Source organism: Gallinula chloropus (genome assembly GCF_964237585.1).
Source record: "Gallinula chloropus genome assembly, chromosome: 20".
NCBI lineage: Eukaryota > Metazoa > Chordata > Aves > Gruiformes > Rallidae > Gallinula > Gallinula chloropus.
The window spans coordinates 5,025,436-5,038,511 of record NC_140105.1 but is presented as its reverse complement, the minus strand read 5'-3'; the positions used below and the strand labels follow the sequence as shown (position 1 = coordinate 5,038,511).

At 47.5% G+C, this 13,076-nt stretch overlaps 2 protein-coding genes across 2 annotated transcripts in view; both read left to right on the top strand.

The window, feature by feature from the left end:
- GRB2 (growth factor receptor bound protein 2) overlaps positions 1-4,880 on the top strand; it is a 52,739-nt gene extending 47,859 nt beyond the window's left edge. Inside the window, exons 5-6 of the mRNA XM_084273409.1 lie at positions 342-510; positions 2,561-4,880. Coding sequence (XP_084129535.1) covers positions 342-510; positions 2,561-2,746 — 355 coding nt within the window. The 3' untranslated portion in view covers positions 2,747-4,880. The remainder of the gene's footprint in view (positions 1-341; positions 511-2,560) is intronic.
- Positions 4,881-6,509: 1,629 nt separating this feature from the next.
- SLC25A19 (solute carrier family 25 member 19) lies at positions 6,510-12,699 on the top strand (the record flags this gene model as incomplete). The annotated part of the gene is made up of 6 exons (XM_084273633.1): positions 6,510-6,635; positions 7,176-7,331; positions 8,070-8,240; positions 9,191-9,374; positions 10,488-10,618; positions 11,752-12,699. The coding sequence occupies 6 exons, from the start codon at positions 6,510-6,512 to the stop codon at positions 11,950-11,952; spliced, it is 969 nt and encodes a 322-aa protein (XP_084129759.1). The 3' UTR covers positions 11,953-12,699.
- Positions 12,700-13,076: the final 377 nt, after the last annotated feature.

Here is a 13,076-nt window from a genome sequence, read left to right as displayed (position 1 = left end):
CCAAAAGACCTCTGACTTCTGCAGGTTCAGAGTGGTTTGAAAGCTGATTTTAAACTGAAGTCAGATATGAACCTTGCAGGACTCTTATCAAAATAAATTCTGTATTTGGATTCTCTCTCTACTGATCTCTGTAAAATGTAATTGCCAAGTGGTTTTCAGACATCTTTTTTTTTTTTTTTTATGACCACCAATTGGTTATGTATATTATCAGTCTCATTCGTGGTTTTCACTGTATCCTGAAGGACCTTTTTGTTCCAAACTCTGTGCTGATAATCCCAGAAGATGACTACTCAGTGACTCACAACATGTTTTTTTGTGTGTTCCTCACTCCTTCCTCCCAGGTTTGGAAATGATGTGCAGCACTTCAAGGTGCTTAGAGATGGGGCTGGCAAGTATTTCCTCTGGGTGGTGAAGTTCAATTCTTTGAACGAGCTGGTAGATTATCACAGATCCACATCTGTCTCCAGAAACCAGCAAATATTTCTCCGGGACATTGAACAGGTGCCACAGGTAAGAGAAGCGTCTTTGCAGAGGGCATTATGTAGCCTATAGCAAGCACAGTCTGAAGTGGGATCACACTGTAACAGAATAGGGATGGAAAGAAGCTGACTGATGCTTTTCTTGTTTGTGGCAGTGTATCTTTAGATCCCACAGCCAGAATACTGCTGGGAAACAAGCTGGGTGTTTGTGCAAAGCCCACCTGCTAACTACCTATTCCCCCCTTTCAGCTCTGGGGCAAAGTGTTGCTGTTGCTGCTTGAACATTTGGCTTGTCTTGATGTCTGTGGATAATGTTGGGGGAAGGTTGTCTGATTCCTGTGATTTAAGAATGGCTTTGCTCCTGTCTTAGGACAGGGTATGAAGGGACAGTTGTACTTGTAGCCAGGACTGTGCCCCTCTGTAGCCAGCAACACTTCGGTACTGAGGAGGCGGTTACAGGCAGAAGCATGTGGGACATCTCTGGGCTGCTGGTTTGGATCTAGCCAGTGTTAACAGAAACCAAAAGCTACTGCAAAGAGCCAGCAAAGCAGCTTGTGTATATCTAGCTCTTTGTTTTGTTCTATTTCCCAGGGCAATCAAAATGTTATGTTGGATGTTACTGGATCTTTTATCAATTTTGGATAAATTATTCTGCCTCTCTGTGCAGTGTTGTAGCTCTAGCTTGAAGACACGAGGTGTGGAACTCCTCCTGCTCTCCAGGTGCCACAGGCAGCCTTTGCCACAGTTTGCATTAACATCTGGCTCTGCACTGTGGGGTCAGTGATAAACAGAGGATGAGAAAACAGCTGGCTGAAAATGGCAAGCACAGAGATACCTTCCTAGCCTCCTGGTTTTAAGAACCAAATGCATTTTCAATGAACTGTTAGCTTTGCCAGTAGAATGGAAGCATTTGGCCACCAGGCAAAATGCTCTGCAACAGAATTTATTGATATTGGGGAGATTTTAAGGGAAATGTGTAAAATGCCAACATCCAGTTTTTAGGGGGAACTTCATGTATCACAGTCATATAGATCAGTAATATCCATGCTGTCTCTTGATGAAAATGGGATGGACAGGTAAAAAGATCCTGTTACTGTGACGGAGTACAGATTTACAGGAGGTCATGAATCATTGTATCAGTACAGGCTGGGGGTGACCTGCTGGGAGAGGAGCTCTGTGGAGAAGGACCTGGGGGTTCTCTTTGATGACAGGTTGGCCATGAGCCAGCAGTGTGCCCTGGTGGCTAAGAGAGCCAATGGGTCACAGGAGGTGATCCTCCCCCTCTGCTCTGCCCTGGTCAGGCCCCACCTGGAGTGTTGTGTCCAGTTCTGGGCTCCCTGGGATAAAAGACAGGGATCTCCTGGAGAGTCCAGAGGAGGCTACAAGGATGATGAAGGGTCTGAAACATCTCCCCTGTGAGGAAAGGCTGAATGAGCTGGGACTGTTCAGCCTGGAGAAGAGAAGACTAAGGGGGGATCTGATCAATGGTTATCAATATCTGAAGTGTTGGACACAGGGGGAATGGGCAGCCCCTTTTCAGTGTCTGTGGGGACAGGACAAGGGGCAATGGCTGCAAGTTGGAGCACAGGAAGTTCCACAATGATATGTGGAAGAACTTTTCCCCAGTGAGGGTGAGGGAGCCCTGGGACAGGCTGCCCAGGGGGTGTGGAGTCTCCTTCTCTGGAGAGATTCCAGCCCTGTCTGGACACCGACCTGTGCAATATGAGCTGGGGAGCTGCTTTGGCAGGGAGGTTGGACCTGATGAACTCTGGAGGTCCCTTCCAACCCCTATAATTCTGTGATTCTATGAAGACTAGAAAATACTAGGAAAAGATCTGAGTCATCTGTTGTCTTTGCTTTGGCTCTTTCACAGAAAATTGAGGTTGTTCTGAGGTCCTGTAGCTGATGCTTTCCCCGTTCAGCCTCTTGTGTTGCTGATGCTGGAAGCTGGCTTGCAGGGAAATGAAACAGCTCGAGTGTTTAACAATGAACACTGGTGTAAGCCGAGCTCCTGCCCGAGGGAGCAGGTGTCTCCAGTGCTGTGGATGATTCTCACTTTGTGTATCTGTTTCTTCTTTCAGCAACCCACATACGTTCAGGCCCTGTTTGATTTTGATCCCCAAGAGGAAGGAGAGCTGGGCTTCCGCCGCGGAGACTTTATCCAAGTCCTTGACAATTCTGACCCCAACTGGTGGAAGGGAGCCTGCCACGGACAGACGGGCATGTTTCCACGCAACTACGTGACCCCAGTGAACCGGAACATCTAGAGATAAATATTAGAGATTATTTAAAGAAACCAGAGAAACAGTAAATACACATACAGAGCCTAACTGCAGCCAGTGACCTAAAAATCACACGGCGATAAAAACCTGAGTCACCTTTCACCGGGAGGTGATCGTCCTTCACTCAGTACGGAACTTCAGGGGTGGGGGTGGGGGGGAAGAGTTCAACTTACACACCAAAACTTATCTTTAAAAAGGAAAAAAAAAAAAAAAAAGATAAAGAAAAATGAGAATAACAAATTTCCTCAGCTGCTCCTGGGTTTTTTACCCCCTTTCATTCACTCTTCTTGTTTCCCCCTCCTCCTCTGTCCATCAGTGCATGAAGTTTTAATGCCATATAAAGTCCTAGCCATGCAGTTAAAGGAAAAGGGAGAAACTCTGCTGGTATTTTCTCTCTCTCTAAACGGTCTTCGTTTGGCATGATGGGACATGAGAGAAGAACCAAATCCACAGTCCTGCCTTTAAAAAAAAACAAAAATCATCAGTCTCTGCTTTTGCCTTCAACATTCAGCTCTTCTTGCCTGGGAAAGATGAGGTGTTAATCTAATTTTTATTGTCTCTTCTCCTTTGGCACTTTCTTCTGAAGCTCAGCAGCTTCCAAGCAGGGGAAGGGAGAAGAGTTGTGTGGATTTTTATTTAGTTTTGTTACTTTTTTGAGTCACAGAGCTGCTTTGAGAAACTCCAACGTACAACTGAAGCCTGTTAATGCTGTGCTGACAGCTTTTTTGTTTTTTCTTAAAGGTGTACGGTTGAGCACATTCTGTAATTTTTTCCATAGTGCCTTTCCCTTATTTTCTTTTTTATTATTTTTTTTAAGTTAAAAGGACAGTCCAGAGCTTTTCAGAGGGTTTTTTTTTTCTGCCTACATGTAAATAAATATTTTTGGGGGAAGGGTGTAAAGGAGGGTTGGTTTTATCAATGGACGTTTGAGAAGAATCTCCAAACAGAGATGGAGCTTTAACCTTAAGATTTGTCTTACTGTTCAACTTTTCCTTATTGAAAGGAAAATAAAATCAAGGCATTCAAGTGGCAGCTTAGGCTGCTCAGAGGTGGGGAGCTGCAACCAGGAGCCTCAAAAGAAGTAAGAGAAAGGGGGAAGTTATGACCAGGGAAAACGAGGAAGAATATTTTGGGGAGGGAGGGTTAAGGGGGGAATTTGAGAAATAAATAGCCCTGAGATGTCCTGTCAAATGTACATTCCTTTGATGGAAAACTTTATAATGCAGAAAAACCTCAAGAAAATAGTGCTTGAAAAAAACTTTATGCTATTAGTGAATGTTTCTATGTGATGCATGTAATCAGCCTGTCTCTTTGGCCTGGATAGGGAATATTTGCAGTCGTGTTGCTCTTGAAAAGTGGGGTCGGCATCACTGTTCTCCGGTTTCTCCTCCCTCCTCAGGTCAGTGTTACTGTTGAAGTAGATTCCCCTCCCCAGCCCCGCTCCCCATTCACAGCAGGCTGTGTGATGACTGTAATCCTCACCCCGCACCGCCATGGCATTTCTTGTGGCCATTTGCTCCTCCACCAGAGCAGTGTGACGCCAGATGGGACGGAAAGGAAAGCGATCGAGCCGCACCGCTCTCTGTGCCAAGCTTCAGTTGAGTTATTTTCCCCTTTTGATGGCCGTTTGGCTGGATCCTTTCACCCCACCAACGCATCCAAAAACTGCAGCGGAGTTCTCCTCCCGCCCTGCCTGTGCACGGGCAATCTTTTGTTGGAGGGTGCCTTTTTTTGTACTAAGTGTTACAAATGTTTTATTCCTGAGATGGACTCTGCCTTACACTTTAATTTTCCAGCAGATGAAAGAGAGAGCTATCCTGTAGAGTATTACTTTCTCCCCCTCTCCTTGCTAGCTGTCAACTCACTTTTCTTCCTTCTTTGTAAAGTGATTGGAAAAGGAATCTATGGCATTCTACACCTGGACCATTTGATTGTTTCCTTATTTTGGAATTGGTGTATATCATGCAGCCTTGCAGGCATATGTCTTGTGTGTGTATATATATATAAAAAACAAAAAAAATCAGTGTTTAAATAAAAAAGGCCTATGTACTTAATCCTTTAACTCTGCAGCAGCATTTGGTAGATAGTAATTAACTGTGAATAATAAATATACGTTGAATTCTTCACTTGAGCATCTGTCTGTTCTTTCAGTTAAGTCACTGAAGTATAACTGACTGACCTAATTTACAGGATATGAAATTGCTGTGGGAGGGAAAAGCTCTCAGGTGTGCTCTGGCCTGAAGTGCTCCCTCTTCAGCATTGAGGTTCCAGCCCGTTGTGCCTGGGTGAATTCCTGACTCTCTTGAGCAAAGTCAGCGGAGAGCCTTGTCACTTGGCACATGTGGCACTACGGGGAGTGAGGAGGAAAGAGGTGATCCTGTCACTTGCAGGACCGAAGACTCTACCAGCTGACTGGCAGGGTGGCACTTGCTTGCTTTTTTAGTTATTTAAATGTTTTTCCTAAATACTCAGTGCCCCTGAGGCATGACTGTAGTGTCTAACTAGCCAGTGATGGAGACCAATACAGCAGCTGTTTCTGGAGCATCTTGCTGAAGGACAGAGGGGAAGATGGATGCATGGCTTGTGTAAGCACAGCAGCTGCAGCTCAGACTGTCACAGGACTGTTTCCTCTGCTTGACCGGGGCCTTGGGTGTTGTTTTCACTTTGCTCTGGTTGCCTGAAGGAGTGGAACTGCTCAGGTGTGCTAAGGCGGTGTGGGGGCTCTGCAGGTTACCTGTGAGAAGCTGCCCCTCGGTGAGCTCTGCAGCTTCTCCCCAGCCTTTGTGTACCTTCAGAAAGCACCTGTGAACTCCGTAGCCGATTTTAATACACGGTGGGGAAAGACCCAATGCTGTGAGGGTTTGGGTTGGTTTTTCAACTGTTGCTCTCCTAGTTAACGTGCTCGAATACAGATGGGGTCAAGGAGTTTGTGGTTGCTCAGAAATTCCTGACTATTCCCCTTAGTGCCAGTAAAGTCAGTACCAAACTGACCTGCAGCATGGGCTGGAGCTCTTGGCTTTTCTGTAATGCTCTAACAGCCCCTGGCCCTCAAAATCGTGTGTCACTTGTACCTCGGGTCTCTGCTGAACAGCTTTAGAGCATCATCCTGCCCCTGTGCTCTCTGGAGGGGAGAAAAGTGGCTGCAGCTGCCCCCTGTGAGGCCGAGGCAGAGGAGCTGCTGCATGCCAGTCCCTCCTCCCTGCAGCTGGGCCCTCGCGCCCACCCCATTTCCCCGGCAGCCGCCCGGCCCAGCAGAGCAGCAGCAGGGCGAAGCCCGACTGCCGCTTCCTCGTGGCTGAGCCCTGGGGTACGGGCGGGGCGGGGCCCGCCGGACTACACTTCCCAGCTGCCCCCGCGGCGCGCAGCCGCAGTGCGGTGGCGGCTGGCGGGAGGGTGAGGCGCCCCGGCGGGCCCACGGTAGGGAGCCCGGTGTGGTCACTCACCGCTGCCTCGGGCCGGGGGCCGCCAGCGGGGTTTGGCACCGTGTCGCCCTTCGGTGCCTGCCACGGGCTGGGCCGTGGCCAGAGGGGGTGTGGGGTGAGGGGGGGGGGGGGAGGGCGGTGTCGGCGTGTGTGGCCCCCGAGGTGAGGAAAGGGTTCTGCGGGGTGAGGGGACGCTTTGGGGTAGGGCGCCTTTGGGGTGAGGCTATAGGGCCTTGCGCGGGAAGGAGCGGGGAGAGCTCCTTGCCTGAGGAGGGCTCGCTGGGGCACCCTGTCCCCTGCCCAGGCCCCGGGGACGCCGGGCAGGCATGGTCGGCTATGACCCTGAGGCTAAGTGCGTCTCCTCGGTGGAAGCAGCAGCAGCAGGATCAGCATCTGGCTTGGTCACTCGGGTCCTCGTCAGCCCCTTGGATGTCATCAAGATCCGCTTTCAGGTACTCTCCTCGCGGCGTGCTGGGGGACGGGGGGGGGGACGGGGGGGACGGGGGGTGGGGGGAAGAGCCTGTTACGGAGCAGAGCTGGTCGTGGCCTGGAGGAACAGGTCACTTGTGCAACTGGAGAGCAGTAAATCTGCTCAGCAGCCCCCATCTGCATCGTATACAGGTTATGCAAGATAGTAAGGGTATCTTGTGTCCACTGCCTCTGTTTGCATAACTTGTGTGTTTGAATGGGGTCTTGTGTTTTCCATGGTTTGCTCTCTTCCTCTGTTTCTCTGAATGATTTCTGCTGTCTAACTGAGTTTCACCACAATCCTTTCTGCTTCCCTTTCTCCTGCGTGCAAGTTTTTTTATTATTTTAGAGCCCTACGTAAACTGGTCAGTTCTAGTGACTTCCAGATGTGATCCTGTGGGAAGGCAGAGTGTCATCTCCTAGCATTGCTTGGCTTTTAGTATTGCAAATTCCTGGATCAGACACTTGAACTTTGTTGAAATACAAAATGTGACACCGAAAATATTTTCCCTGTTTTCCTCCAGCTTCAGATCGAGCAGCTCTCCTCCAGAAACCCAGGGGCTAAGTATCATGGCATCTTGCAAGCTGTGCAGCGCATCTTCCAGGAAGAGGGCTTAGTAGCTTTCTGGAAGGGCCACGTTCCTGCTCAGTTCCTTTCAGTTGGCTATGGAGCCGTTCAGGTGAGGTAACAGAACATTACCAGGCCCAGTGCACCTACATAGGACTGGCTGCATGAGCAGATGCAAAGGGTCTAGGTTTAAACTGTGCTGATGCAAGTCAGCTCCAGCCATGCTGATGTTTAATTCCTGAGTTAAGATTTCAGAGTTTGCTGAATGGCCAGCCTGGAGTACAGCTGGGCTCTGTCTGTACCTGGTGTCATGGACAAGCCCTGTTTGTTCCTGACACTTGGCTTAGCTGTTCGTGCTCTGAGCTTGTGTACTTCTTTGCTTCAGTTTATGCTGTCACCCTAACAGCTTGTTAGTAAAAACATCAGTGAAGCTGATGGTGGTGTTTTATGCAGTATGGTTATGCTTAATTTGTTAATATCAACAGCATAGTTTATGAGCATTGGTTGATAGAGTAATGGTCAGCATATCTGTAATACAGCAAATACTCTTTGGGATACATAAAGCCCTCAGGTGAGGTTTTCTCAGTTGTAAATGCAAGATTTAGTATAAGTGTCAAGAGATCAGAATATCCCAAGCGTTCCCTGGGCTGCTTAGTGAATTTTACAAGGTGTTCTTTGAGCACATGCTCTAACAGGTTGCAAGTTGGGAAGGACTTTTCAAGGACAGAGAGAGAGAGAAGGTGGTTACAAGTGGTGGGTGGGGCTCTTTTGGTGAAATGAGGGAGGAGTGGGAGATTGTGTCAGTGATAAGGATTGACTCCTTGACCTGTGTGTGTTTGTTTCTCTGAAGTTCATGGCATTTGAAAGCTTGACAAAACTGGTGCACATCACCACCTCCTACAACGCCCGCGATTCCTTTGTGCACTTCGTCTGCGGTGGGCTGGCTGCTTGCACAGCCACTGTTGCAGTTCAACCTGTTGACACGCTGCGCACCCGCTTTGCTGCTCAGGGTGAGCCCAAGGTATGGCTGAGGGTTCAGCATTTGGAATTATCATCCATATTTCATGTGTATAAATACAGGAGGTTTGGAAAGTACGTCACAGTCTGTGGGTTAGCGTAAAGGAACAGGTGCTGTTATTGGGCAACGTTTGCACTGTTGCCAACTTATCCTCTGTGCTGTTGACACAGCTTTCTTAATTATATTTTGCTGCTCCTGATTGTATTTGACTCCTGAGAGGTGATCCAGAAAGGAGAAACTGTCCTTAACAGGATAACTCAATTTTCATTTTGGCTGTTGGCCATTTACAGAATGCCCTCCCCAAGTCTGCATGTTTGAAACTTCCCACTTGCACAGAGTCATGTTCAGGCAACGGTGGGGTGATACTCTAAACCAGTCATCACATGAAACACCAACCTGTGTTTCATATTATTTATGCAAGAATTGGTGTCCATGCTAATTAGGCCTGTAATAATTTGGCTCAGGTGGGTTTGTATTGGAGGCATTTCTGGTTTTCAGCTTAGTAGAATCACAGTGTATGTTACATGAATTCTGTTGCAGGAGTAAGCAGAACGGTTAAGAGGAAGATAAATCCCTGTGATGCACGTGGTCTCAGGCCACAGCTCTCAGCTCTGTGCCTGGTTTCTTCCCCTTGGCAGCACAGCAGCTGGGCTGTGGGATACGGTGTCAGCCCAGGCCTGTCAGTCAGGGCTAGAGATTATTCCTTCCATTAGCCTCTTGTGGCTCAGAGGCAGGTGTAGGTTGTCAGCTCACTTGTAACAGTCACAAGGGCTTAGCTGAGAGTCCTGCATCACCAGGAGCAAATCACTCCATTCATCGCTTTGTGCTGAAGTCGGTCAGTTGTGCTTTGGGCAGTGGAAAATGCCTGTCCTTGTTCCTGGGAAATAATCTGACCTTTGCTTTGCTGCTTTTAAACCTGTTTCACTTGAGTCAACCTCTTCTTCATTGTCTAGATCTATCGCAGCCTTCGCCATGCAGTGGTGACCATGTACCAGACAGAAGGGCCTCGGACTTTCTACAGAGGTTTGACCCCCACAATCATTGCTATCTTTCCATATGCTGGTCTCCAGTTCTCCTTCTACAACATCCTGCAGCAGTTTGCTGAATGGGTGGTTCCAGCTGAAGGAAGGAAAGGAGGTAGGCACTTGGGACAATGATTCTGTGTGTGCAGTGTGGAGAGAAGGAGGATGAGTGCTACTTTGGGAGGCTGACATAAGCTCAGTTTTCTGTACTGTCGCCCTTTTTGATGCAACATCTGGAAAGTATCTCAGTTTCCTGTCTCTCATTCTTACCCGTGCACAGATATTGTGAAAGGACAGTGAAGTTTATAAAGAGCTTCTGTTATGGAGAAACCATGATGGAAATGGGGATGGATGGGAAAGTGAACAGCCACAGGCTAGGGTGCTCTGAGCTGTGTCACATTACTCATGCTGTTGGAAGACAGTGCTGGCATACTCTCTCTCTGTTTGGTTAGTGGTGTGGATTTCTTGGATTTCCTCAGGAAATCTGCCTGCAGATTCCAGCACAGCTGTTAGAGAAGGGGATTCTTTCAGCCTAATGTAAAACTGCTAAGCTCTGGATTTGATGATTTATGTTGATTTCTAGTTCCGCTGTAAGAGAACCTCAGCCTGATGTGACTTGTCTCCTTGACAGTTCTAGATACTAGTGCCTTTCTGTAGAGGAACTCTGTGTTTTTGTTCCTCAGTGGAATTTCTTCAGTAGAGGAACTAGACTTTTCAAGATAATCTCTGCATACTTGTTTTAGATGGCAAAGGCTGAGAGTAGTTTTGTGCTGGGAACTCATGTTTGTCAGGGTCAAGTCTGGTATCACAAAATTAATTTCTCACAAGCCTCTGAAATCATCAGGCAGCATCAACTCATGACTTCTTCCAATCCAGAGCAAGTCAGTTTGAGCAATCAGCAGTGCAAGGTTTCCAGTGACCAGGCTTTTACTGAAGGGCTTGAGAACTTTGCCATCCACTAGTGGCAGGTTCTCCAGTGACTGGGGCTCTGTTGTGCAGTGCCACTTGGCAGAGCACAAGCAGAAATTGGTGTGACCAGCCACGGTGAGTCCTTGTGCTCTGGCTCCAACGGACACTGCAAGCCTGATGTGGAAGATACAAATTGAGGGTTTGTGGCCCAAACTATGGCCTTACTTCTTGTGAAAAGTGATTTTAACTTACCACTCATGATATTTTGTCAGAACTCCCTGATAATCCTCTTTTTTCCTCTCCCATTTCTGCTTCTCAGGCAATGTTAAAAACCTTGTTTGTGGCAGCTGCGCTGGAATCATCAGCAAAACCCTCACTTACCCTTTTGACCTGTTCAAAAAACGACTGCAAGTTGGTGGCTTTGAGCATGCCCGGGCAGCCTTTGGACAGGTGAGAAATGTTTGAATTGACTGGTTTTCATGAGTATGGATGTGCATCGAGTCAGTCCAGAGCCAGTCACCACCAGAACGCAGTGATAATTCACCAGTGGTGTACCCATTGTGTTCATATTCAGGTTGGGAGCAACCAGGGAACTTCTGGGAGCTGAGCATTGCTCTCACTTCATGATGAGAATAGCTGCATGAATAAACTGGGTTCATTTTGTGACATTGTCCAACATACCCCTGCTCTGCCTTCTCATCCATCTCCATCAGGTTGGCTGTCTCAGAGCTTGGGATGAGTTAGGCAGGAAAAGGGGTTTCAATTACTTTTCTAGTTGTGGCTTGGAGTTCCTGATTCAGGACCAGATTGCTAGCAGAGGAAGACACTGGTTTTATGTTGGGGCCACCTGCCTGTCAAGCTCCTTTTCTGCAATTAATATTTTGATACTTGGGATGAGCACCAAGTGTTCAGCATGTGTCTAATGTACCAGAACAGTTGGAAATTCAAAGCAAATTGAATACTTACGGTGTTCTCTAGCACCTTCCTTACCACCTCAAAATACACTGTAAGATAAACACAGATCTTTCAAGGAACATTTTTTTCCCCTGATGTGGAAATTTTCTTTTTCTTTCAAATTCCTTGGATCTGAGAAGCAAATTAGCCTGTACCTCAAGAAACTCTGTGTTAGGAATTTAAACCCTTGACCCATTGCATTGGATGCTTTTCCTCTTCTGGTGAGGTGCAGCGTTTGTCCTTAGCATTGATGTGTCACGAGGTGTTAAACCCTCACAGCGTGACACGGTGACGTGTGGATTGTTGATGTAGAGATCTGAGTGCCAGAGCTGTGTTTTCTTTCCATCAGAAAACTGAAAAGCTGTGTCCCCTTTAAACAGTGAAGGGGATGGAAAACAGTAGCAGCCCAAGCTGAAGTAGTTACTTCACAAATCTGTCCTATAAAAGCACAGAGATTTTGCAGCCATTCAGTTAGAATAACCTGAAACACTCAGTTACAGTAATAGCCAGGAAGTCATCTCCACACCTTGGTTATGTTTCAGTGGTATAGTTTGGGGTGCTCTGTGTTCTTTTTGAGGTAAGCTGTTCTGGATTTTTCTCACTTCACCTTGTTGCTGTTTCCTTCCTAGGTGCGGATATATAGGGGTCTCCTGGACTGCATGCGGCAGATCGTGCGAGAGGAGGGCCCGGGTGGGTTCTTTAAGGGCCTTTCTCCCAGCTTGCTGAAGGCTGCTGTCTCTACTGGCCTTGTCTTCTTTTGGTATGAGCTGTTCTGCAGCCTGCTGTGTGCCCTGAAGAACACCGACAGCGCGGCGAGGAAGGACAGCTGAAAGGGACGCACCTGTGGGGCTACCTGGTGTTCCCCTGGAGCAGGAGGGACACATGGCTTTGCTCTGGCGTGAGCGTGTTGGAGATGTCAGAGCTCCACCTGCCTGTAGCAAATCCTGGGACCAAGCAGAAGGAGAAGGTGGCTGCAGTTCTGCTGAAGATGCTGAACTGTTTTGCTGGAAGCTGTTCAACTGAGCACTTTCTTACCCTCTCCCCTCAAATATCAGCACATGTTTAGTGGGAAGAGGGGGGAACTGAGCAGACAACTACCTAGCAGAGCCTGTGCTCTGAAAAGGCACCTGATGATGTGGGTGAATTCCTGTGCTTGCCCTGGGTCACGAAGGGGGATCCTGGCCAAGCTCTTAACATCACTTCCTAGCACTGGATCTGGGCAGCTTTGTTCCCTTGTTTGTGACCTGCTGTTTGCACCGTATTTTCTCTGTGTTGCACAGGTATCTCTGTCCTGCTGTTGTGAAGTCAGTGTGCACAGAACCTCAGTTTTCCTTTTCTTTGCTGTCAGCTGCTGCTTCTCAATTACCACTTGCTGGTCATCTTAAACACTGAACCTTGTAGTGGATGATGCTGACCCAAACTTGCTCTTACTCTAACTCTAGCGAGCTTGATTGGATCCTAAGTGCCCATTTATCTTCCTGTGTGTCTTGCTGTGTGTTTCTTAGGGCTTTATATGGCCTCAGTCATGCTTTTTTACAAGCAGACCTGCAGATTAAGAATCCCACTCTAAGGGCATTCAACGCACAGACCCAATTCTTACTTCAGGGTTCTTTGCTTCAATGCAGTGAGTAAATAAGTGCTGCATAGAGTTTTAGAAATAATCTGAGTTGGAATATTGAAGAAAAAGTCCTGTGGAAATTAGTAAATATATATTTTATTTTAGTACTACCTTTGAATGGTTTGAGCAAGTATTTCTATAGTGGCCTCAAAACATTTCTGAACCTCAGTCCTACAGTGGTGCTAACAGATGAAAATGTGTTGACTCAAGAGTAGTGGAAGTGAGAAGACCGAACATCAAGTCGGGATTGGTTGGCTTAGCATGGTGTTTGACAAGAAGAGGGTGATTGAATTACAGCTGGAGAAGTGTTTTTCTGCAGTTTCAGAGGTTTTGCGA